General features: G+C 47.3%; 1 protein-coding gene across 1 annotated transcript; it reads right to left on the minus strand.

Moving 5' to 3' along the window:
- Nucleotides 1-7,705: 7,705 nt before the first annotated feature.
- On the minus strand, nucleotides 7,706-23,764 carry PITPNB (phosphatidylinositol transfer protein beta). Its single transcript, XM_005488943.3, has 11 exons — nucleotides 23,635-23,764; nucleotides 22,684-22,714; nucleotides 21,710-21,855; nucleotides 21,060-21,151; nucleotides 20,925-20,932; nucleotides 19,756-19,830; nucleotides 18,525-18,608; nucleotides 14,555-14,632; nucleotides 13,937-14,047; nucleotides 13,278-13,400; nucleotides 7,706-9,485 (listed from the first exon to the last, which is right to left on the minus strand). The coding sequence occupies exons 1-11, from the start codon at nucleotides 23,652-23,654 to the stop codon at nucleotides 9,435-9,437; spliced, it is 819 nt and encodes a 272-aa protein (XP_005489000.1). The 5' UTR covers nucleotides 23,655-23,764; the 3' UTR covers nucleotides 7,706-9,434.
- Nucleotides 23,765-25,885: the final 2,121 nt, after the last annotated feature.

The raw sequence follows: 25,885 nt of genomic DNA on the forward strand, positions 1-25,885 counted from the left end.
CCGCCCGGCAGCCCCGAGCCCGGGGAACAGGAGCGGCCCCGCCGGCCCGCCCCGAGCCGGGCACCGCACGGAGCCTCGCGGGGAGCGGGCGCTGCGGCAGCGGGGGGAGTCAAAACCCTGTTCCCCCGGAGGGACAAACACCCACCAGGCCCGGGGGCCCACAGATCGCCGGCGGGACACGGTGCTTCAGGTGCTCGCGGATGCACATGTCGATAGTTTAAAGAAATAGTAATGAATATTGCTCCCACCGAAAAAAAATGAGATCTATAAATAAGCGGCTGAAGACTGTTTGTATATGGCAGGAGAGTTTTAACGGGATTTTTTTCTGCAGGATCAGGATGCTGCGCTGTGATTAAATATTGATTTTGTGTAATTAGTTTTCATGTGAACTATCCTCCTTGCTGATGGCCTGGAGATTTCAGAACTGGCGAAGAAATGGAATTGGACGTGGAAATTATTACTTAGCGAAGTGACAAGGGGGGGAAGAGGGGGGCGCGGGGCTCGAGCTGCGGGGCGGGCACCGGGGTGGAAAACGCAGCACGCGCGGCGCGACCGCGGCACAAAGGAACCAAGGGGATGTCTCGCTCCTCGCTACGGGAACGGCGGCAACTGAGGGAGAGACGAAGCCGCCGGCCCCTGCGCCGCGTCCCTGTGTAGGGTCAGCGGTGCGGACCGGCCGGGCCCCGCACCCCGGCTCCGCTCCGGGTCAGAGGCGGCCCCGCGCCCGGGGCTCCCCCAGCGCCGCCGCCGTCGCTCTCCCTCTGCGCCTGCGTGCGCGCCGTCGGAGCGGCTCTTCCGAACGGGCACAGCGCCCCCTGGCGCCCGCCCGGGCCCCGCCGCACCCCCGCCGGGCGGAGAAGTCCCGCTCTGTGCCCCCGCCGGGCGGAGAGCTCCGCTGCGTGCCCTGCTCCGTGTCCTTGCCCAGCGGAGAGGCCCCGCTCTGTGCCCCGCTCCGTGCCCCCGCCAGGCCACTGAGAGGTCCCGCTCTGTGTCCCGGTTCGTGCCCTTGTCCCCCTTCGCCCCGACGGCGGTCGTAGAGCCCCCGCTCCGGCCCACGGTCCGTGCCCCCGTTCCGCCCCGGCGAGGGGCAGTGGGGCCGGACGGGGCGGGCCGGGACCCGCGAGCATTCCTGGCTGCGGCAGGGCAGGGTCGGGTGCGGGGTTTGTCGGGCGGAGTCGCCGGGAGCGGCCGCCCGGATTCGTCCTGGGGCAGCGGCGCCGCCGCCTCTCCCTTCCCCGGCCCGTCCTGCCGCGTTTCTGGGGGCCTTGGGCGGGCAGCCCACCGCCCCGGGATGCCGCCGCTCCCTCCCGAGCCTCTCCTCGCAGTGGGCACAGAACAGCCTTAACCCAGCGGCGACATCGGCCCCGGGGCTGCACCCGCACCTCGGGTCCGTGCGCTGCGCCAGCAGCTCGGCCCCGCTCCCTCCAGAGCCGTCCCAGCCTCGCTGGGAAAGTTAGTCTTGCTAAAAATCTCATCCCCAGCCATGGCTTGGCCTAGCTCGCCCAGCACCGCTCCTTCTGTGGACCTTGGTGGGAGCCGCATGGTGTCTATAGCTGGATAATGGCAAACATGGAAATAATCTCGGCCGAAGCATTCTGACAGTAAAAACTGAGCTGTTGGAATGGCAAGGTCGGACACCAGCTGCGACACCCGTGGTGTGCATGTGGGAAGGTGGCTCAGCCCATTTCTTACCTGAGATGTGCTCTGGGGCTGCCAACCTGCCCCACAGCTCCTGGGGTCCAGCACAGAACTGGGAGCACTGGTGGCAGCGTGGCCCTGGGCTGGAGCCAGCTCTGCCAGGTCACCCGTGTCACAAAGGGCCACAGTCCCCAGCCAAGGGGAAGGAACCCTCTCTCAATTAGACCAAGCAATGAAAAGTGTATTTTATAAAACATATTTTTACTTTCATTCTTGGGGTTTTGGTCATCTTGGGGGAAGCAAGGAAAGGCATTATTTAAATAGTTGTAGCTGCTGGGGATTATTTTCTAAATTAACAATAGTAATTGTGCCTGCCAAATCCAAAGTTGAGGGGATTCATTTATTTCAACTCTCCAGACAATAGCACAATTTCGGGTTTCATATTGCAAGCTCTGAAAACCAAATAGTGGGACTGATGTTTAAAAAAATAATTCAAACAACATCAATTCATCAGACTTAAATCCAGCTCTTTCCACTGTGGCAGTTTAACTTGCACTTAGAAAAGTTGCTGCTCAGCAAAAAAAAAGAAAAAAATTTCTTTTTAACAAAATGAATGCATCATACATAAAACATCACGGACCATACAATTAGTAAGCAAATGTAAGAGTTCAGCTCAGTTCATAATTATTCAGCAAACCTATTCAGAATGATTTTTTCTCCCTCCAGCAATCTACTGTGTGGGCTCATTACCACTGAAAATCTAACGAAGAAACCACCACAGAAACTGCACAAAATAAGCCCATATGCTCAAGACACTTTAGCTCAGCCAGCCCTTAGCAAGAGCCTCTTAAACCCTGACACGGAGGGAACCAACCCAAGCTCATTTCTCTGTTATGTTTGCACTGCCAGCTCTCCAAAGGTATCCTGTCTTTAGTGCAGCTCCAGGTCCTTCATTTGCAGCCACTCCCTTGTCCCCTGTGCTGCCACCAACGCCTGCTCCGTGTCACACAGCCCGTGACGGGCTCTGTCCCTGGAGCTGAGGCTCCCAACAGCCACCTCACAAAGAGCTGATAGGTTTCTCCTGGCAGGGATTTCCCTTCCTAGCAGGGATATTCCGTGAAAGGAATTGTAAAATTTTGAAGGACAGGTCTCCAAATCTGGCAGCTGACATTTTCAGGGAAGTTTTCACCATTTCTGCCAGGAACAGTTTAGGGAAACTATTGTATCTCCTGTCTCTCAAACTACAGCGAAAGTGCTGGTGGGATGGATGCAGGAAGCAAATGTGGAAAATCATTAGATGAGCTTGTGAGTGCAGAGCCAGCTCCCGAGGGAGGGCATCACTCCACAGGGGAGGTGTCTGTCTGTCTGTGTGCATCTGCTCAAGCTCCTGAGAACAGAAGGGTTTTTGGGTATGGAAGAGCTCTGTTCAGGGCAGGTCCCAAGGCCCAGCTGTGCCCAGAGCAGGCAGAGCTGCCCTGCACATCATGCCTCACAGGGATTTGCTGCCAGCACGGTCACACTGCTGAGCTGGGAGGCTCCAGCTCAAAAGAGACATGTAGGCATTGCCAGTGATCCCACCTCTGCCACTCCTTGTCCTTCCCTGCTCGAGTGTCTGGAGGTGACATGGTTTGTAATTGAGATTAAAGACAATTTCATCTGCAAAACCTGATTTGCATTCAGTTCCTGGGAAGTTCACCTTGCCGGTGTAAAAATTTCATGCTTAGTTTTACCAACAATGTGGTTTCTGAAAAGACTGAACCAAATCCCTTCAGACACTTTACTGCTTCCCATTTTTAAAAATGCATAACTGAATAAACAGAGTTAAGGGACTACCACCATCTCAGTCATTTTCCATAGGGGTAGACAGCAATTTTAGAACTTAGCCCTTCATAGGGATTTTCCTGTTTGGTTCTTCTGCAAGGTTGGTTCAATTGGTTTTAGTTCCTTTATATGGCTGCAACCTTAAGCTCTGTATCTTTCCTGTTTGGGTTTACAGGTTCCTCAGGTGGATCATGATATTTTCACAATATCAGTAGAGTTTTCCATTTTCATTGCTGGAAACAGCTTTTTTTTTTTTTTTTTTTTTTTTTTTTTTTTTTTTACCAATTTAGTATATTGGGTGCCCTTTATCCCATTTTGGTGAAAACTTTTGCAGCACATGAGGCACTTTGGTGTACATATAATGAATACCAAAAATATATTTTGATTGAACATAAAATTTGGATGACTGAAAAACAGGATAGTGCTAAAATCACACAACATTGAGAGTGTGCATTAGTAAAAACAGAGGAAAACCTAAAGCAATTTTTCCTGCCCATAGCACAGTTCACTGCTTGGGCTTTTATTTTTCACCTTCAAATTCCCATCCCTAAAACACACATGTAGGATCAGGTATTGGGAAGGGGATATTAAAAAAAGAAATTATTTTATATCTATCTATATATTTAAATATATATATTTATTTATTTTTATATATTTATATATAGCACAACAGAAATAGAAGTAGTGAATTAGTTTGACTACAGGAAAAGTAAAAGTTTTATGTTTCCTAAAATAGCTCAGTGAAACATAAATAACAAAATGGCACCTCTCTGTATGGATAACCGTGTTTAACCCTCCTCAGTGTTTTATGGTGGGAGTTTGTGTGACCAACTTTGTTCTGCTGTTTTCCTAAACTTGAACCAGGTGGGAATTTATACAAGTGTAGTGGAGCAAGAACAATCTTTGAGCATCTGGAAAGTCTGGCTCACTGTGGGTGATGCCAGAAAACCACCAAAGTTAATTCATTTTTCATCATCTTATAAACTGTGAAAGGAGAGAGCCAGAGGGTGTTTTATAAAGTCCTGATGACTTGATTTCCCCTAAGTATGAGCTTCAGGAGAGCACTTGCGTTGGTGGATCCTCTCCATCCTGCCATCCATCCCCTGGGATGTCACACACTGCTGTTCCATCCTGCATGGACAGCACAGAGTACAGCGAGGCCACTGGTGTGGGTTTGGAAGTCACTGGATCTCAGGAGGTCACCCCACCCCTGGGGATCAGGCTGGCTCATCCTGGAGAGCCTCCCCCAGGGCTGTGTGTCTGAGCATCCCCTGCATTCCTTGGTGCCCTGTGACCGCTGCCATCCCTCCCATTCCATCAGCGCTGGGGACACGCTGGCTCCAGGGCTCTCTGCCTTCAGCCCCTGATCTCCTGGCTCTGCTGGAGAACACACTGCACATCCCGGGGTCACAGGGATGCTCAAGTCCACAGGGCCCAGAACTCAAACCAGCAGGCAAATAAAGCTGCTCCTGTGTTTGTTATTTATCGTGTTACTTCATAAGGTCTAAAAGCACAACGTGCGTTCCTCAGCCACTGGTCAGCCTTGGCTCACAGTCCTGACTCTTCCAAATTTAAATCAAGTGCTCCTGCCCACACACTGTAGGGAAGAGGCATCCCAAGGCAGCAAGCACCCAGTCCAGCAGCATGAATTCACCTGCCCTGCCTAAAGAATGATTTGCTTTCCAGCAGGAATTATCCAGCACTATTGGCTGCTCCTCACAGCTGCCCCTGGCCCTCGCTGACAGCGTCGCCCAAACCTCCCTGTCCCCGCCAGAGGCACAAAGGGTTAACGATCTCCTGCTGCCCACAACCATCGCTCCTCCACCACCACGGCCCCTCAGCATCCGTACAAAGGGCCTGATTTAATCCGGGTTGCAGACGACTCACATTGTACTCGCAGCCTCGGAGTGATGTTGGGTGATCAGGTTTCCAACTAATATCCAAGGCGCAGCCCGAGCACTGAGCGGGAACAAAGGCACCTTTGTTACTGAAGAAAAAAAATCCCCTGAAGATATTAGCAGTGCAGTAGAGTTCAAACTGTTAAATGATTCAAATATTATTTAATGAATACATTTGAAATGAGGTCTCACAACCCAGAACACTTTTTAGATCATCATTTACAAAGAGCCGCCTCTTCGCTTACTTCTTTATGAAGTTGCTGCTTTCAGATTTCAATTATGGTCATTTTGCTCCCAGCCTTTTTCAGGGACTTCCCCTGTTGGTGTAGCTCAGTTCTTTTTATGGTATAGTTTAGACAGTGACTACTGGGTTTTCAGGAGTCCTGATAATCACATTCCATTAATTTACCTTGGACTGTGTGGGAAACAAGGGAGACAGAGCCTTGTGCAAAAGGAGCAGCAGCATTAGGTGTTGTTCTAGAGGGTGCTAAAGCCAAGCTTATAAAACAGAAATTTGGTAAAGAAGCATATCAAGATTTTTAGCTGGGATTGGAGAAGCTCTATAGTTCAGGTTCAACAAATACCTGAAATTTCTTGTGTGTCTTGGATATGCAATTCTAAACCAGAAAGCCATGTAATTTTAGACATAAAAATTAAATAATAAAGGTAGATGGGGTTCAGGAAAGAAACATGTCTCCAGCCTGAGGAATAAAGTTCTAAAATAAAATTAGGGCTTCCTGTGCTTATAGCACTAAGAAATCCAAGGCTGCTCTGAAGCATGGACAGCAGCTATTGTCCCTAAAGGGTAACAGCAGCACATCTGGGGCTGTGCTGGTGCCTGCTGAGAGGTTTTTAAAAAATACAGCATAAATAGCAAAAGTGGGGAAAGAGTACCAGAACAAAATGACTACAAGTATCAGGATAAGTACCAGCATACCAGCAAAAAACAGCACAGGGCAGTGGCAGAAATAGCTCCAGACTCTCTTCAGGTGCACTGCAAAGAAATCTCCTCCCCTCACACCAGGCACCCTCCTGGCTCTGCTGCCAGGGGCTGGCACCCAAACAGCCTCTGCTGAGGAGACAGGGACAGCAGCACATTAAGGATTTCACTTAACTCTCATTAAAGGTCCTCATGCAGGTGATGCCTCAAGTGGAAGCAATTGAAAATCTGCCTCCAAAACCTGGGCTTGACACATTATCATCATAATCTTTATAACTACTGTGCATGCCAGAACTCTGTGGTAGGGTTTGCACACTGAACTCTGCCCACAGCAGGCAACAAGGAGGAGAGGAGGCTCCCAGGAATGAAATGTCTGCAGCCATCATTCTGGATAATCTCTGCTTCCCGACAATTATATGCTCTTGATTAAAATTAATTTTTCATATAAATTCAAGCAAGTACAAAGTCTTTCATTAAAAGTTACAAAACTTCAAAGAGAAGCTTTTCCCAATGACTTTATCAAGACAGAATTCAACGGAGAAGACTTTTGAATTGTACGAACTGAATAAAAACCACAGCAACAGCCCCATGCTTCAGATTTTGCCATAAAATCATAGCACTGCATTTCAAGGACATGATGTAGCTCCTAAACATGGCTGCATCAACTGAGGCTTGGAAATGCAGAGTAAATTGTCTTACAGGACATTTTCAGATTGCTCAGAGAGGATTTAGAAAGACCTGAGGGTGGAAAATCCCAAAAGACCCAAAAATCTCAGCAGATTTTTTTTCCCCTGACATTTCTCCATCTACATGTAAAGGTAAAAGACAGAAATCATTCTCCTTTCTCTTCAGTGATTAAAAATCCTTCAGAAAAAAAGCAAATTCCTTACAAGTCTCCTTTAGATCACACTTGTGCACAGCCAAGTGATGGATTTCAAAGGTTACTGCTGGAATGTGGTTCCCAGCAGTCTATTGCAGTGAGTAACTATCACGTTTACATATCCATTACATCAAAACTACGTTACACTTCCACTGCTTCCTGTTGGCTCACCATCTGGAAGCTAAACAAGCTGGTAGTAAAGACAGAATTCAATTCTGCATTTAGCAAAGGAGCTGTACAAGCTTTGCAGCAGGCGATTGCACAAGCTGAGCAGGCAGAGCCCTGCCCCAGAGCCAGCCCAGGAATGGGACCCCAGGGAGGGACACCCAGGAGCCCCTCAGCCCATGGGAGGCACTTCCCAGCCTGCAGCCCCTCCTCGTGCCCAGTCCCACCTCTGCCAGCCCAGCTCAGCAGTGCCAAGGTTCCAGGCGCTGCTCAGCCTGAAATCCCAAACCAAACCCAGCCTTTGGGACCCCAAAAACGCCAGCTCAGGAGCAAAATGTGAGTGCCTGAGATAAGAGACAGAGCTTTTTATGATCAAATTTATTTAATTAAATTTCATTGCCTGCTTTACTTGTCAGTTGCACCAGAGACTGCCAAAGGAAACAAAACATTGTACATTCACTACAAGATTCTCTCAAATGTTCACAACTAGTCCAAATCCATGGAAGTCACAGGGCCCCTTTCCCTCTGCATTGCAACACATTAAAAATGGCAGGACACAAACTCCAGCACTGTGACCTGAGCCCTTGGGTTCCAGGGGTACTGAATGACCTCTGTGTGTGGTTCCAGGGGTACTTCAATGACCTCTGCATTTACAGCCCAACCTCCTGGTGGTACAGGAGAAATAAGCACTGAACTAACCCAGAAAGGAAACCAAGCACATGAAATACTGTGGGGCTGGAGGTGGCTGGTGCAGCACACAGGGGAGGCACCAGCACCAGGCAGGTGTGGCAGTGCCAGCGTGCCCAGCACCAGGACAAGGTGCACAGCACCCCTGGCCCTGCTGCCAGTGCAGGAATGCTTTGTCACTGATGGTAACAGAAATCAGAGCCCTCCTGGGAAGGCAGGCAAGGCTTGCTCTGCCAAGGCTGCTGGGAAGAAACCAGGCATTATTAGATCTTTATCTAACTAGTGCTTTTAAAAATACTTTTTCTTTGATCTAACAAGCATTAGGTTAATGTCCTCCTGTTATGTGCTCTGAATAGTTCCTCAAACATGCTGAAAACCTTTTCCCTTTGGAGTTTCCTACAGGAGGCATCTGTTATCCCAGGGGCTCTCACACATCAGCCCCACACAGACAGCAGGGGAATGTGTCAGGGGCTACAGCTGAAACTGTCAGCATATTTCAAAGTCTACATCTCCCAAAGTGTATTTCCACATGAAAACAGCTAAAATCACAATTATATTCCATTGTTGTGTGTGACATCCAGAATGCTTGCATGGCTTCCAAAGGGAAGCTCTGGAAAACAGCCACTGCACTGGCAGGAGTATTCCTGGAGGGAAGGGCTGACCCTGTCCTCACTGCCCAGCCTAAGATACACTGGAAAATGCTCTACAGAAACTGTCAGTGTATACTTGTCTAAAAAGCAGGTTCTGAAAAATTTCAAGTTGCAAACTACTTTATAAATCACAAGCCATTTTTCCTTAGTCTTGCCAATTTTAATGAAGAAAACTGTTAGCATTTCAATGTACAAAAGTCCAATAAAACATGATTTTTTTCCTTTTAAATCAGTGAGTGGGTAAAGTTTGGGTTAAACTTATTCAACAGTAACAGTCTTCCAATTTCCACTAATAGAAATTTTTTTTCTGATTTGACTAGAGGATAATGACAATCCAGAAATAAATAGCTATAAATACATTCATTGTTCCTATTCCAAAAACTCATCACATAGGGAAGACATAAAACTGAAATTAACTTGAGTGTTCCTTTACAATGAGAGATGGGCAAGTTAGAGCAGAGTGACTTGGACAGGAGAGAAAACAAGTAGGGCAGAAATTGGTCCAGTATTGACATTCATGAACATACCAGTTAGCAAAATTCATCCTTTAAATGACACTACTCAGTTGATTCTTTTATTTGCTTGGGGTATACATAATGAAAGCAAGTTTTCCTTGGAATCTTTGCTAGGACAGGTATAGCACCCAGAGAGAGACACTGTAACCACCCCTTGTGTCTGCATGTGTGTGTGTAGTTATATACAGAGCCATGCACCCACACACACAGCCAGGATCCGGCACCGGCGTCCGTCCGGCGTCACTCGTCATTGGCAGCACTCGTTCCTCTCACTTGGCCTTGGTTACGCAGCTGTGGAGAGAGGAAGGGCAATTCCTGCGTTAGCAGCTGCTCCAGACACAGCTCCAAACACACAGGGAGATTATCTCCAGGGAAAAGCAGGACAGGGCCTCAGAGTCACACCAAAGCAATGCCGGCTCCTGAGGGAATCTCAGCGGGAACTGTCCTTGGTCAGGACCTGCCCCCAGGGCTGGGAGCAGCTCCCTTCACTGGGGAGCCCACACGGATCAGTGGCATGTGGAACCCTTGGGCTGGGATGTTACAACAGTGCCTGAGAGGAACAGCAGCACCAAAGGGCTGGGCACAAGCACCAAGAGCCTCTAACTCCTGGAGAAGCTGCTCCTGCAGCAATAGCTCTGACACAGTTTAGAGTTCTGGGTAGAACTGGACTTCTAAGAACTGAACTTGTTTGGAAGGTGATGCTCCACAGCTTCCCTAAGTGACAAGGACCAAGTCCAGAGATCACTTTGCTCCTGTGTGTGCAGCGAAGTGATGCTGGCCTGTGTGACTGGAGCCCAGAAGGGGCGAGCATTGCCACGACAGCAGCACATCCCACAGCTGGGTGCCTGCACTGGGGGAGCACCAGGCACCAGGGCAGGTGCCCAGTGCTGCAGGAACTCTGCTCCCAGCCTCAGAGCCTGCACAGTGCCCACCTGCTGTCCTGGGCACCGTGGGCCAGCCCCACCTGCTGACCACCACACCACTACCGAGCAGGAGGAAGGCAAGGCCCACATGGGTTATGTGGGCATTCAGATGATTTCTGCTAGCAATTCCCATCCAAAGAACATCAATCCCTCTTCTCTTTTCCATCCAGCAGTTGACTTACACAGCTCGCTTTGCCTCAGAACCTACAGAGAACTCCTCTAGACGTCCGCAGCCAAAGTGCCTCGAACGGAACCCTTCTTACGCATCTGAAGTGAAATAAAAGGTGAGCTCCACACACAGAACCTGCCATGCTGTGGTTAGTATGAGACAAGGAACGACCTGCAGGGCCAGGATCTGCCTCTCCCTGGCCAGGGCCAGCTCCAGCTACAGCTCAGGGGGTTTGGCCATGCTATGGCATTTCTTTTTGGCAAGGAGACCTGGGAACTGGAGAGCAGCTGTAAATAATGCTGCTGGAATTTTTACCAAGCCTACGATGCTCCAGCATGGAATCACTGCTCAGGGCACCCAGTGTGGCATCTCTACCCTCACACAGGCATGAGAGAGGTTGGTCACAGGGCTCTGGACCTGATGCTTTCCTACTCTGCACTGATGAGCTGATGCATGTTTCATGGAGCAGAGGTGCTTCTCATCTCCAGCAGCCAGAGACAGAATCCACCAAGTGAAACATAAACAGTGATAAAAAGATGGACTGGGATAGAGGAACTCTGGAAGAACACTGATGAGGATTCAGAGAGTAACAGAAAGTAACAAAAGTAGAGATCCTGACTATAAAAATCGACTGAAGATGAAGCACAGGAGCAACAAAAGAACTGGAATGTGCACAGAACCCAGAGAAAGATCAGCTCAGAGCAGGAGGAAGAAAGGGTGTTCATGAGGAGGGGAAGAGAGCCAGGGAAAGAACATGCACTGCCAGCCCTGCTTTGTGCCAGCTTTGGCTCTCAGCACCACAGAACTGCCTAGGGCTGCCCTGGCCACTCCTGAGCACTGCAGGGACAAATCTGTGTCACACTGAGCACCTCACCCCTGAGCACTCACTCCCAGAGGTCCTGGCCATAAAACACCTTGTGGTGTACTGGGGATGTAATGGCAGTTACTGGTGAGCACAATGGATGGAGTAGTTGAATATGAAACAAGATGACAAATTATTTTGGATAAAACTAGCATTGATATTATTTGGCAGTGACCTTTTTGCCCTTAGGTTGTCTAATAATGCACTGCACCATAATCCCATGGAAATTACATCATTTAGAGGTGTTTGTAAATACCCCTCTTGCAATAACTGGAAAACCCCCAAGACAGTAGGTCCTCACTCCTCTCACATTTCACAGAAATCTGGGTTAGTGTAACATCATACATTTATCTTGTGAAAAAGAACAAACCGAAACAACCCAACTTTTTCAACAATACACAAATTCCAAATTCCTGACACTAACATCTTACACAACAATTTGCAAAAAACAATTTGCCTTTGCAAAATGAGAAAATATTAAGTAAATACATTTGATGTTTAAGAATGAGGATAAATGTTAGACACATATGAGCTGGGTTTGGCTTAAGGTAAGAACTAAAAGAGCAGCAAATGTTTTGGAAAAAAATATGTAAAAGGAGCTACTTACCAGTGAGAAATGTGAAACAAAACATCCACAGTCCAGAGAGACACAAAGGAACAATCTCACCATGCACACGGGTATGTAAAATTCTGCTGCCTCTCTCCAGCACACCTCTGGTGTGCACTCCTCACTGCCACTAGCCTTGCTCAGAGAAACTGGATAAAGTCTGTTTCAGTCCACATTAAGAACTATGGATGTGCAAAGGGAACCCTTCTGGCAAAAGTCAGTTTAGAGAGGACAGCTGTTATGCTTCCTCCTCCACAGACACCTGGGAGCTGGTGGCTCTAGGAACAGGATCAGGCATCAATTATAATTCGAGAAGAAATCCCCTTGATTTGAGAAAACAATTGCCAAAAATACCCAAATGCCCATGAGAGGGCACAAGATCTACAAGAGTGAGTGAACACCAACCTTGTCCACAGCACATTCTGGGTCTGCTCACCCAAACCCTCCAGCTTATGAGCAAAGAGCATTTGGTGCTACAGCTCAGCACAGGACTGTGAAGAAACACTTTTCCAAATGCAGGAAACATCCCTGCACAACACAGGCTGTTCCACACTGCCTGGAAAGCCCCCGAAGGGCACAAGTGGAGAGGGAGGAGCTGCAGCTGCTTTGGGACCAAGAGCAAAGACTCACCAGGCACAGAGCACAGAAGGTGCCCCAGGGCTCCTGTTCTGGAGCCTTGGGCAGCCAGGTCAGAGGTGTCTGGCATGGCTCAAAGCAGGCAAACAGCAAGTTCAGCTGAAGACACATTGTGTCCTGGACACAAGAACCAAGACACTGGAAATGTCTGAGTAACCTGACTGGGTTTGAGGCATGAAGCAATTGTCAAAATGGGAAGGAAATACAACTGCAAATCCAAGAGTTGCAAAAATGCCAGTGGGACTGAACATGGGAAAGGTTCATGGAAAAGGTCATGGCCTAAAAAGACTCTACAGAAGAAAGCTTCCTTCCCAGCCTGGGGTGGTGCTCTGCCTCTGAATGGAGAGAGCAGGGACAGTGCCCTAAGGCTGGGCTTTCTCCCAGACATCACCCACATGGGTTTGGCCCTCACAGCCACTAAAGCAGGAAAACTGACATGATCCCAGCTGATTTTACTGACTTTCTTTTTGGAAGACTTTGGTTTGGTGTGCTAATCAGAAGTGGAACAGCTGACAGGTGACACAAACTTGCTTGAAGAGAAAAAGTAATCAGATCTAGTGATGAGCAGAAATGAGACAAAGCAAGACACATGATGGAATGGGACAGTGACAGCTTTGAGTTCCAACCAACAAGTTGCAAAAGGGCCCTGAGTGGGACTGTTGCAGTGGGTGTGGTGCCATAAACACAGAGATAATCCTGCAGTTAATGACATCAGAGGTACTTACCTTAAATCAGCACAGAATGCAGGAGCCCAAGGGGCCACAGTGCCCATCAGCCATTGCCCAAACACACACACAGGCAAGGACACCACACAACTTGCCTCAGTTTCTGCACAGATAAATCTGCAGCTAGAAGCACACACAGCCTTAAAAAAAAGCTTTCTTACCGCTTCCAGCTCCTTCTGGGTTTCATCCTCCATCCTCCTGATGTCCTCCATAGTCAGCTCAATCCACTTGTCAATCCAACAGAACAGCTGGCGGTGGAAGTTGGTAAATATCCTTTTTTCTTGCTTTAAGAAGATAAAAAAGCATTAGATCACAGGCAGGACTGGCCAAAGGCTGGTGAAGTGATAGCAGCTGCTCAGTTTGAAGAGTTAAAAGCTTCAAGTGAGTGTTGCTTCACACTGCTACAGATTCAGCCCCCTCACACCCCTGGATCCAATTTAAATTCACCTCATCTCTCAAACTGACCTCACCTTTAATATGGAAAGAATGAACAAATTTCACTATCAAAAAAGAGTTTCAAGAAAGTTCAGCCATTCACATTACTTGAGAATTATAAAGAATGTTGTTAAAATCTGTTCCAGCTCCAAGGTGGCAGCAGCCAAACCAGAACAGCCACTTCCTGAAGACTCTGCTTTTTTTTCCCTAGAGAATTTTTCTGGTAATTCCAGTGAAACCCCACTTGCAGCAAACCAAGACACAAATGGTTTAACTGGCTGGGGGAAAGGACAGGAATTCCCTGGCTGTGAGCAATAGGAAACTGCAGCAGTGCTCCTGCTCAAACCCCCACATCAGCACAGCCCCAAAAGGCAGAAATACTCACCTTTTGTATAAAATTTTCCACTTTGTTCTGCAGTCCCCACCACTTAAATTTGATGGTCACCAATTTGTAAGCACACATTTTGGGACACTCCTCATCAGTTGCTAACTCTTTCTGTTAGGGGATAATAGAAAAGAAGTTTTAATACTTTAAAAGTTTAATTATTAGAAATTATAATTCTACTTAGAGCATTAGAATGATAAATAGCATAATTTATAGTAAATTAATTCAATTTAACAATGTTGTTATGATAATAAAATATGATTATTACAGAAAAACAACATTCTAATCAGTTACTTGTGGCTGTTTCTGACAGACTCCCTGTGATTCACTCCAGGGCACAGGAGTGGGATGCTCAATTCCTGTGGGGATCTCTGGTGTGCACACACAGCTCATTCCCTCCTGGGACAGATTCTGATGGCTGGCAGGGGGTGCTGGCAAGTTCTGTGCTGCTTTTGGGGTGTCACTGGGGTGTCACATAAAGGATGTGCTGGGCCACAGAAAATTTGTTCCTCAGCTGGAGCTGAGCCAAGTTCTGAAGGAACCATGAACTTTGTTCTTGTGCTGATAAAGAATTCCTAAGGCTGTAACAACAGTTCCTAGTGTAGAAGGTATTCCTACCTTCCAGTTTGGCCCCAGAGGTCCTCTCTTTGTCTTAACTGACTGGAATAATGCAGGATCTTCATCAGCTTTGTAGTCCTGTAACATAAAACACTCTGAGAGTCAGAAAACACCACCAGATTCAATATCCCACTGTGTAAAGCTTCTGCTGGAGCAGGATGGGAGCAGCACAGCTGCCAGGCTGCCTCCATCACACCTGCTCCCAACACAACACAAGAGCTCTCCAGGGCTGCCCTGTGCTGTGCACACTGTGACATCTGCACTGTCCCTCTGGGTCTGTCACCCCTGAGAGGAGGAGAAGGAAATAATTCACAACCAGCATGCCAAAGCTATTCATGGCCCCTGCTGGGGAGGCAGAACAGGAGGGAAGGAGGCAGAACAGGAGGGAATCCTGCTCCTGACTGCATTTTAAAAATTTCACACAAGCACTGGATAGAAGACATTGTAGTGAATCAAGCTATAGCAATGGATAAACAATTTTGCTCTATGTAACTAATTGTTGGCAGAACTGCTGCTGGTTTGGGGCAGCAACATGCCAAAGAGAAACACAAGAATTCCACCTCTTAGTGCCAGTTTTATAAATAAAAGCAGGTACTGCATTGAGACAAGCCCGAATTTATTGTCACTGTGTGAGCATCCTGCCAAAGCAGAGCTCACTGTAGTGGTGTGAGGCATGAGGCATTCAAACTGAGCTCCATGTGCAGCCTTGATCTGCCTGGTTTATGGGGTGGAATGATTGGTCTGGGTACCCCAGGGACACTCAAGTCCACATGATGCTGTCACCTGCCATCCTAGCTCCCACTGCACAGGGACACTGCTAATAAGCAACTGTGCTCTTGCATTTAGGACCCATATAAAAATAACCACAGCTGGAAATACTGGGGAAGAAAATGTTAACTATGAGTAAAATGTAGGAGTGAAAGCAGAAATTCCAAGGAAATAGGTGGAGTTTTCTATGCTAGAGACAGAAGCTTTGAATCAAGACCTTTTAGGACTCAGTTAACCCAAATCCTATTAAGGACAGGAAAAACCTTTTATAGACTAAAGCCCAGATGGACAGGAGAGCATTGTAGGAACTCTTCTCTACACACAAATCCTACAAGCATGCAGGGAAGAAGACTGGACTGGAGCCAAAGTACAAATAAACAACAGTTCTTTGCAGAGTTTAAGGAAAATATCTGTGCAGCAAGAGCTTAACTCCTGACAACAACAAGTCCTTCTTAGGAAGAAAAACAGGCAGCTGCTGGAGCAAATATTACAGCTCAAACCCCTGAAGCCCTCTGGAAAGCTAGACAGGCAAACATCAGCCTGCAGCAGCATAACAGGACAGAGGAGCAAAACCATTTCAAAGAAATACACAAATAGCATTTCCCAGGCAGTTTCTGCTCAAAATCTCAGTATAATATGCATGAATGCAACCATCCATTATTAATAATGATTTAGAGAGACTGTGAGCCACATTCAATAAAGTAATATCACAACAAACCCAGAACCTGGGCCCTTCTTCACAATTCTCAGTAACAGAGCTCCTGAGAACTCATGGTTCACTATCAAATGGTATAAAAATTCAAAACAGGACAGAATGATTTTAAGAAAACTTTTAGAACCTAAAATGACAATTACACAAGTTTGATGCTTGATCTGCAAACCATGAAAATGGAACTGAACATGGAGTGGCATCACACTAACTAGGCAGGTGGACACAAATTCTGGCTTTCCAGCTCAGTACTGTATTAGTGTTTTAAGCAGGAGAATGTACATACTACTGGTGTTATGAAGCAAAAAACTCACATACAGATCCTGAGGAAGGCACCACCTACCAGAACTCCCCTCCAACATCATCCACAGCTCTGTGAGTGCTCACTCACAGCACACCAGAAGACCAAAATCAGGTTTATCCAAGTATGCCACACTCCCACCTCAGTGCATGATTCCCATCTCTCATAACTCAAACAGTCACCAGCACCACTGTACACTGCCCTGACAGGCACTGCTGTGTTTTGGTAGGTTTAGCTAAAAGGCTTTTAATAAAAAATGCCTTGCAATCACTGCCATCTCCTGAGGAGTCCTGCAGCTGCAGCACAGCTATCAGGGGAACCACTGCCTGAGATCAGATCACCTTTGAAGGAATGCCAAGGTTCAAATGGGAATGGAAGCAGCCAGGCTATCAGGGACACACACCGTGGTGCCAGGAGGTAAAGGTCACTGGGAGCAGGCTGGGAGAGATGAATATTTATAAACAGCATGAAAAGAGGATACAAAACTAAAAGCACATCATATTTGTACACAGGCTGTCCCATGGGATGTGTCACTGCATGATGATTCCAAGGTTCAGCACTAATAACATGGAGCTGTTTAGCTGCCTGTTGTGATTAATTAAGTCTGAAATAGGAGAGATCAACCTATCAAGCTCTGCAACTTGAGAATCTTTTAACACTTCCTTACAGACTACAAACAGCAATTCCTATATTCCAATATATTTCCTCAGACTGTAGAAAAATGGACAGCACACAGAAATCCAAACTCCAAAATCCAAATCCCTTCGGACAAAACTGTAACTTCAAAACTTTCTTTCAAGTAATAAAAATCCACTATGACCTAAACAAGACATTTAATGTCTTCCTTGTACAAAAATACCTATAAACCTGATTTCAATTTGTTTTCACTACACTCTGCTTTTCTACAAATTATTTCCAAAACCACAGCCTCCTCTGATGTTCATCAAGTGCTCATTTTTGCTTACACTTTAAAAAGTCTTTCTCTCCTGGCAAGTCACTTTTATATACAAACAACATAAAGTGACACAGACTGCATGCTGGAGATGATTAAGGGAAGGCAGGGTTAAATGTGTATCTAAAGAAAGTCACAGCTGTCACCTCAATTATTTCTATACATACTTAAATGAGCATGAGTCTTGGCAATTTGGTTATGAGGTAGCTGAACTTCCAAGAAAAAAATAAAATTCAAGTTCCATTACCTAAACTTGATAAAGATATCAGCACAAATAGAAAGTGTCTCTCCTGAAGTCCTAAGAAGTAAAGAGAAGACAAAGGCCAGAAACTTCAGGCTTTTATAACAGAAGAGACTCCAAGTGTGGGTCCCAGAGGATTCCTGATGTCTCATCCCAGAAAGGGAAAACAAGAAACCAGCAAGGATGTCAGTCTGCAGGTAACTCAGAGTTACCAGGGTCTGCTAAGAGTTTAATCACAAAGCCAAGCTTTGGTGAATGAGGTCAGGACTTAGCAAAACAGAGTTTCTGGGAGATGAAATGGAAATAAAAAATTCAATCACATGGTGAAAATGAGTCCCAAGTATTCCTACACAAAAATGGACTATACTGTGAGCTTGAATCTGCAAATACCATGGAAATGGTGCTAGAAGTTTATAAAAAGGAAACAAAAATGTAGAAATGTAACAATGTAGAAATGTACATCAGAAGAGACTTAAGACTCTGGATGAGACCACTCTGCACTCACTTTTGAGACTCTGTAGGTCAAATACACAAAATAAAAAAGAGGATTTTGTACTGAAAATAGTTCCAAGGACTTCCTGCAAAGAAGTCCTCTTCCCAGAATGTAGGATATCCAAGCATCTACCTTCAGAAAACAACAGTTAAACAGTATAAAGAGGCTCTCCTTGCACAAAACCAATCACATTTATTGTGCAAACACAGTCTCCATATTAGTGCCTATCATTTCCCTGCTGTCCAAAAACTATTACACATCCAACAGTCCAGCTGTTAAAATTTAACAAACCAGGCAACAGCCCTAGCAGATCCAGATGTGCAGAAAGAATCTGCAGTAAAACCAAAGAAGGAAGGCAGGCACATCAGTGAATGGTTCTGTTAAAGACACTTCTCATGCCTCTGTTGGGTGAAATCCACTCCATTTAAACTTAATCACTAAAAACACAAAGCACAAGTGGAATCTGCATGCTCCATCTCAATCTCAAGAACAGAACATTTACTTACTCCTGGTTCTACTTGAGTTCTATCTGCAATGTCAATGTGGACAACCTCAACACTCTTCCATGTGTTTGGATCTAAATTGTGAACCTGCAAAAGAAAAAAAAAAAAAAAAAAAAAAAAAAGGAATTATTCCCATGCTGGGAATCCCACAGTGATCACTTGGTGCAGTACATGTGTGTGCCAGGGAGTTTTTCAGGATGCTGTAAAGGCAGCATTCTCCAAACCTATCCCTTCTTCCTCTGCCTTTCTAAAGGGAATGATCTCCACAATTACAGTTTAATTCACTCACTAATCAATTTCAAACCAGCACAAAGACTTCACTTCTTGTGCATTCAGGAAACCTGCATTTAAGATTAAGCTCTATTCATCTGTGACATTTGTTAGCACTAATGAAATCAAGCTGTAATTAAGAGTCATTAACCATTCCATAATCTGCATGAAGTTTTGAGCTAGAAAGAAGGTGTAAGAATTCCAAGTGCAAAAATGCAGATTTCAATAACCTGATCTCACAGGTTCCCAGAATCACAGGACTGCCTTGAAGGTGGACCAGGTGCAGTCTGAGGGTGTGTGAAGGTCAGAGGATGGAATCAGCTCCACACCTGTGGTCTGTCCAGCACACTAAACCCAGTTACAGCCAGGGGAGCTGCCCAAGAACAATCCCCTCCTGTGCAGCACATCCAGAGCTACAGCTCACCCAAGCACTGGACACAGCCTGACAACTACTCCTCTCTGGATGGTTTGTAAATGTTTGTCACTACAGATCAAAATTTTCTTTAAGCGACACATGAACCAAAGTGACTGACTGGGGAAAAAACAAGAACATCAGCAGCTGGGATAATTCAGAGGCAGCTTCAGTATTTAACTACAGCATTCACAGATCAACTCCAGTGCTCTTGTGAAATCTGTTTTCAAATAAACTCATCAGCCTAACTCTCAGTAGCAAATCTACAGTAAAAGAAATGGAATTAACAAAAGGACCTCCTGAAAAGCTATTTAAGTATTTGCATGAAAATTAAGCATCTGTATTGGCCTATAAACAGAAAATCCAAACCCCTTCTCCTGACCTCCTTAGATGAGACAGCTTGACCACCCTGCAAGGACCTGAGAAATGCTTTTCTTGCTTTACTCACTGGTCAGGCACTGACTTTATGCAGTAATTATCCACCATCACCAGGTATAAAATACTTGATCTGCACAAATTGCATTAAGGCTTAGTATCCAAACCCCAACTCACGTTCTCTGTTGTTCCCAAATCTGGTTTATGCCAGGTCTCAATTTTTATGAAGAAATCATCTTTCATGTATTCATTCTGTAAGAATTAAAAGCAAAAGGCACAAGTTTGATTACATCTCTCTGCTGTAAGTTTAGATAAATGGTATCTACACACATGCCACTACTAATCCCTTACTAGAAACACAATATATTGAAATTACCAGAGAAACAGCCCCTTACCTACACATAGAAATAAGTCTATGATAATCTTAGAGTACTAAATTAAAACCAGTCATGTTTAAGAAATCCAGCTCTACCTGTGCACACCAGTAGAAATAATCCTGCCATTTGCTGTCCTCAACCCTGAAGTTCCTTACCTCAATGTTCAAGTAATTTTCCAATTATCAATCCTGCAGTTAGATGTTACTGTACAGCACAATGACAATCATAAACTGGATCACAATGGTCCAGCTGCCACCAAACTGTACATGTAAAGTCAGTGACAGAGCCCTGCTGATTCCAAAAGTCAGAGGGCACACACCTGTGTGCTCAGGTACCACAGTGAGTCAAGCTCAACAGCTCAAACTCACTTGTGTCACATCCACATGGTAACAATCTAAAGCATGTTTGCAAGGGAGCAGATAAAGCAGTTTAACATTTAACTAAAAGTTGTCCTTAAACATGTCACCAAAACATGTAAAAAAATCTTAATGATGTGTCTCCCATGCATCTTAAAAAAACAAACCCAAATCCTGAGCTGTGCTGATCCACTTAGGCTCCCAATTACCCCATTTTAACTGGGGCAGGAATTCATTTTACAGCAATGGCATTTCAGACAGGCAGGGACTGATTCCACTTCCCTGCATTCAGGAGTGCAGAAGCGTCTGATATGTCACTTTTCCCCTCCCACTTTTCTTAGCATTATGAATTACCAGGACAGACATTATGCATCATAATTAAAGGCATAAAAGAAGACATAGAAAATGAAATAATTTCTCTGACAAATTACAGTTCTAATTACAGCCACATGCAGACAAATAAAGCACGGGGAGTTGCTTTGCTGTACTCTACACCAGGAGTCCTAGCAAGGCACATCTGACAGGCAGGAGCCAGACAATTGTAATGGCAGTAACAGATAAAATATATCTCAAAAAACCCCAAAATATGATTGGTAGGATTTCAAATACTCACTGTCACAACTGGAGTCATTGGAAAACACGTGCAATGCAAAGGAAAAGAAAACACAGAGCATCATTAGATACAATTGCTTCTGAAAGGTTTCACATATTAAAACACCAACAGAAGAACACACAGGGGGACACTCACTTGTTCTACAGTAGGGATATGCATTCCAGGCCTTCTCATGGAACACCAGGGAACCTTCTGGAGCAATCATCCTTACAAACCCAGGGACTTTACTGGGAAAACAAACATGGACAATGTGTTTAAAATCCTGCCAGCTCAAATTCCTCATTGATTCCTCCCACTCCAATAAGAAAGGCACATTCTACCCAAGCATTTGAGGGGTTGTGATGTACATTGGCACCTGCAGTGAAATACACAGGAACTCAAAAAAACTTTCTGATCATGACAGGGTTGAGAAAAATTGGGAAAGGTAATGATACGGTGACTGCGAGTGAGCTGTGTGATCATGGGGAGTGCTGTGCTATCCCTCCTCTTGCAGAGCAGCAAAGACACCTCCTGAGGAGGAGCACAGCACAGAGCCCTCACCTCCAGCTCCCTGGCAAGCAGCTCCTGACCTGCAGCAGGAACTTTATGTCCCACTCATCTCTTGACTCCTGTCCAGAGCAAGCAACAATTCCTTCAGCTGTCCCAAACAAGTACCCCACATATTTAAAATCCACAGTATTTCACATTTCCCCACTCACCAAAGCACTCATGCACCATTCAGCAAATTAAACCTCACCTTTCAACATTTCTTGCTCAATACCAAGGGACTACAAGACTTTTCTCACCTCTTTAAGTGATAGATTTTGTGAGTATATTGTCCCTTCTCGCCATCCTGTTCATAAGGCTCGTTTTTTAAGACCTGAATTCCTTCCCCACCTCCTGTTTCGTTTTTGCTAGCTTCTGCCACAGAATAAAGCTGCCCAACTTGATACTGCAAAGGGAAGAGAAGTCAAATGTTAGCATCAAAATTGCCAAAACCTTTTAACATGTTAAAAACAATTAGCTGTTTTCTCTGACAATTCAGCAGTACAAAAAAGACTATCAGCAAAATAAAATACACCACAGAAAAGATTTTTAGTGAATTCTGACAACTTTTTGGCAACACATATCTGCAGCTCACAAACACCAGGTCTACACCCCAGCTGTTCCACAGCCACCCAACACTTTGGTGCACATCATAATTTCATTTTTCCTATCCCAAGAGCTAAGTGCATTTGTTGTTCTTCAGTGCACCAAGAAATGTCAATCTGGAGTTTATAAATTTTGGAGTGACTGATTTCCAGCTCTGAGCCTTCCCAGTTCACACTTTCAACCAACTAAATGCCCTTACAGGACCCAGGAAATGCACCCTACAGAACAAATGTGATATTTCCCTCAGAAGCACATTCAGCACCCTGTCATGACAGAGGTCCTATCATGACTCATTGAACCGCACTTCAGTGCCATTGAATTGCTGGCTTCAGGATGTGGGAAGACAATTCCTTCACCTGTGGCTTCAGGAAAAGGCTTGGAGTCCCTCAGTGCTGGATCAGCAGCAAAGTGCTGCCACAGGGCACAACTGCACTGCCGGCAGTGGAAGGCTCGGTGCTGCATTTGCTTCCTTGGAAATTCCTTGCTCAGAACATGAACCACACCTGTGTCACTCATCTCTGTCAGTGCAGCCACAGCACAGGGAATGTTTGCACTCAGGCTGGCCACATTTCTGACACAAAATCCCCTCCCAGCCCTGAATAAAGCAGGGAGGATGATCAGGACATACCTCTTGCACGGAGCAAGGTAAAACCACTCGGCTGAAAGAGGAAAAGAGAAAACTCAGTAAAATGAATCCGTAGACTTCACTTGCAGATAACAGATATAAGACAGATGCTGAAGAAAGAAGTGTCAAAAGGAGCCAATTCAAGTTTTCCCTTCAGAAATCTCTGTGACAGGAAGGCTTTGGATATAACCCAAAAAAACTAAGTAAAGTTCAATGCCAGACTCAAAATGAAACACAAGGGATGGAACATGTTAGAACCCGCACAAAAGAGCCAGGAAATCTGAGATCTACTTCCAGCTCTGCCACAATAACTTCGTGTAATGCCAAATTTGTTTATAAACTTTTCAATCTACACATTACCTGCACTACCACTGACAGTCACTGGACTTTGAAATAATTAGCAAAAGCCGGGACAGAGGAACAAACCAGCCCGAGCTTCGCTGGCAGGAGCCCCCGGGGCACGGATCTGCCCATTGCCGAGCCGGGAGCAGGGCAGGGCAGGGCAGCGGCCCCGCTCGGGGCTGTCCCCGCTGCCACCGGCGCCGCTCGCTGAGGGGAACGGGCACGGAGCCCCCGGGCCCCGCCGCTGTCCTGTCCCGGCCCGGCCCAGCCCGGCTCCCGGCGCGGAGCTCGCGGAGCAGCCGGTGCGCGGCCGCGGCTCTCGCTGCGGGCAGGGCCCGCCCGGCCCCGCTCGAACCGTGCCCAGCGCCCGTTCCCGTCACGGCGGCTCCGCCGCACCGAGCGGCTCCGCGCCCCAGGGGAAGCGGCGACCCCGGGGCCACACGGCAGGAGCGGCGCGGGCGGGCCCCGGCGGCGGCGGGCGCGGCTGGGAAAGCCCCGCGGGGTCGCGGTCCGGGCGGGGCGCTGGCGGGCGCTGCGGCGGTGGCGGCGGCCCCGGTGCCCGCTCGGCTCCCCCCGGCCCGGCCCCGGCGCGGCCCCGCCGCCCCCACTCACAACTCCTTGATCAGCACCATCTTCCCGCCGCTCCGCGCACGCGCCGCTCCCGGGCCAGGCCCCGCCCCCGCCCGCGCGCCCAATCGCGCTCGGGCCTCGCCCGGAGGAGCGCACGCGCCGCGCCCCGCCAATCCGAGGGCGCGCAGCCCCCGCGAGCTCACACCTCACCCGTCGGCAGCCAATCAGAACGAGCAGGGCCGGCTCCGGTGCGCCTCCGCCCCCCCGTCGTTGCTGACGGGGTGACGTCATCGCCGGGCGCCTGTGCGGGGCATGAAGGGCCCGGCGGGGAACGGGACCGGGGATGGGGTCGGTCTGGGGCGCGGTGCCGGCGGTTCCCGGTGCCGAGCGCGGCCCTGCAGCGCAGCGGGACGGACCCTCCGCACTGCCGGATTTAACACCCCGGTTGGCCGCTCCGCCCTCACGCCGCCGTTGCCGGATGGGGTCACCCGCGGCATGCGGGACGCGATGAGTTGCAGTGTCGGTGAATTTCGGGAGCCCGGCTCCGCTGCCCTGGCGGCACCGCCCGCTCCTCTGCCTCTGGCACACTAAAATCCCCTTTTACACTTTTCCAATCTACTTCTAGCAAAAACCCGCGGATCGCAGCTAACCCTGGGCTGCCCCTGTGTTGCCACACAAATGAAACCACAGAAAATCCGTACAGCTTCGGTTTCCGCGGCCAATGCCGCCCTCTTGTGAAACCATTTCTTTTCGCCTCCATCGCAGTCACAGGAAGGACAGGGATTAAAAACGACCTGACAACTGCAGAAGGTTCAGCCGGGCTGGAGCTTCCACCTTCAGCTGGCGCTAAAAAATAGAAAGTTAAAGGTGTCTGCAGGTCTGAAAGCTCAGAAGCATTGGAAGAAGGCAGAAATCAGCCCGAAGTGGAGGAGCCCTTCTGGCTGTGAGGAGCCTGGAGGACAGGAATGGCAGTGGTAGCTCAGGGGTGTGATCCGGCCAGTGCAGGGCAGTGTGACAGGGACAAGTTCTACCGAGGCTCCTGGCTGGAGGCTGTGAATGCCACAAAACAATCCTTAGCAGAATCCAATTACCAAATTCCTTCAGGTAAATAATCCAACACATTGCACATGTTCACAAACACAGGAGCAACAAATGAGATAAGAATTGTTTTGCTCATTCTTTGCTTCTCTCTGTTCAGAGGACATGTGAATACCACAGAGGGGCAGAGGGATGTGACCACCCAAGGCCTGTTCTTTGTGTTGAATTCGGCTTTATCCTGGTTTACATAATGATGGACGTTAATCCTGTGGCAAAATGTTGTCCTAAGAACAAAGTAGCCAGGAAATATACTTCCACTTAGAGGTTCTCAAAAGTTGTAATTCAGGGAAAACTGCAGGATTTACTTTAAATAATGTATTCTAAATGTATTGATTTTATGTATTTCAAATATATTGATTTGCTTTCTAGTTCCTAAGAATTCCCTTTCATTTTTATCTCCAGATGTTTTCCACAGCCATGCAGGCTATTGCTTTCCCTCTGTTTGAAATGCACACACAAATGTAAAATGAGGTAAGCTGGAAAGAAAAACCAACCACAAGGTGCACACTTGTGTTCCAGTGGTTCCTTTTCCCCAGAGGTGACCCATGGCTCTCTCTGCAGCCCCCCAGCTCCCCTTTCCCTGGAGAAATTCTACATTTCCTCTTGCCAGGAGCCAGAACCAGTGAGGCACACTCCAAAGGACAGAAATCCAGATAAAAATCAGGTTGTCAAACACTCTTCCCCCAGATAAAAGGCTGTAAACCTTCAGCAGGCTCTTCCCATAGACATCTGTTTCCATGGAAGTCCTTGAGTGGTGACTCAGGCCTGCCCTGGCTCTGGCCATGAGGAGCAGCAGAGATCAGGGCTGTAAATCAGTTTCCCCAAGCATTCAGGATTTTCCTTTATTTGGTTTTTCAGAATGCTGGCAGCGTGCAGGCCCTGCTGCTGCTCCTTCCCCATATGGACAACATTTGTGTGGTGTTTGCTCAGTGCCCAAAGCCTCTGTTTACAGCTGCCTCCTGCCACACACCAGTGTCACAAGCAGCCACATCCTGCTGAGCCCAGGCCTGGCACACACAAACCACTGGAGCCCACTCCAGCACAGCCCCTCTGGAGGAGGGAACGCTGCCCCAGGAGCTGCTGCTCATGGCAGGGCTCCAGCCCAGGCTCAGAACCAGCACTGTGGGTTCAGTTTCATGTGTCTCCAACACTTCCCTGCAGTACAAGGGCACCAGGAAGATTTAACTCATCAAGT

This window comes from Zonotrichia albicollis, chromosome 18 (assembly GCF_047830755.1).
Source record: "Zonotrichia albicollis isolate bZonAlb1 chromosome 18, bZonAlb1.hap1, whole genome shotgun sequence".
Lineage (NCBI taxonomy): Eukaryota > Metazoa > Chordata > Aves > Passeriformes > Passerellidae > Zonotrichia > Zonotrichia albicollis.

What these genes read in the sequence shown, in the direction of transcription:
- PITPNB (XM_005488943.3), bottom strand. Translation starts at nt 23,654, where the DNA reads ATGGTGCTGATCAAGGAGTT. An exon ending in AAAATCTATCACTTAAAGAG is followed by an intron (nt 21,152 to 21,709) that starts GTGAGAAAAGTC and finishes TTGTTTTCCCAG; the next exon opens with TAAAGTCCCTGGGTTTGTAA. An exon ending in CTCTGGGGCCAAACTGGAAG is followed by an intron (nt 14,048 to 14,554) that starts GTAGGAATACCT and finishes ATCCCCTAACAG; the next exon opens with AAAGAGTTAGCAACTGATGA.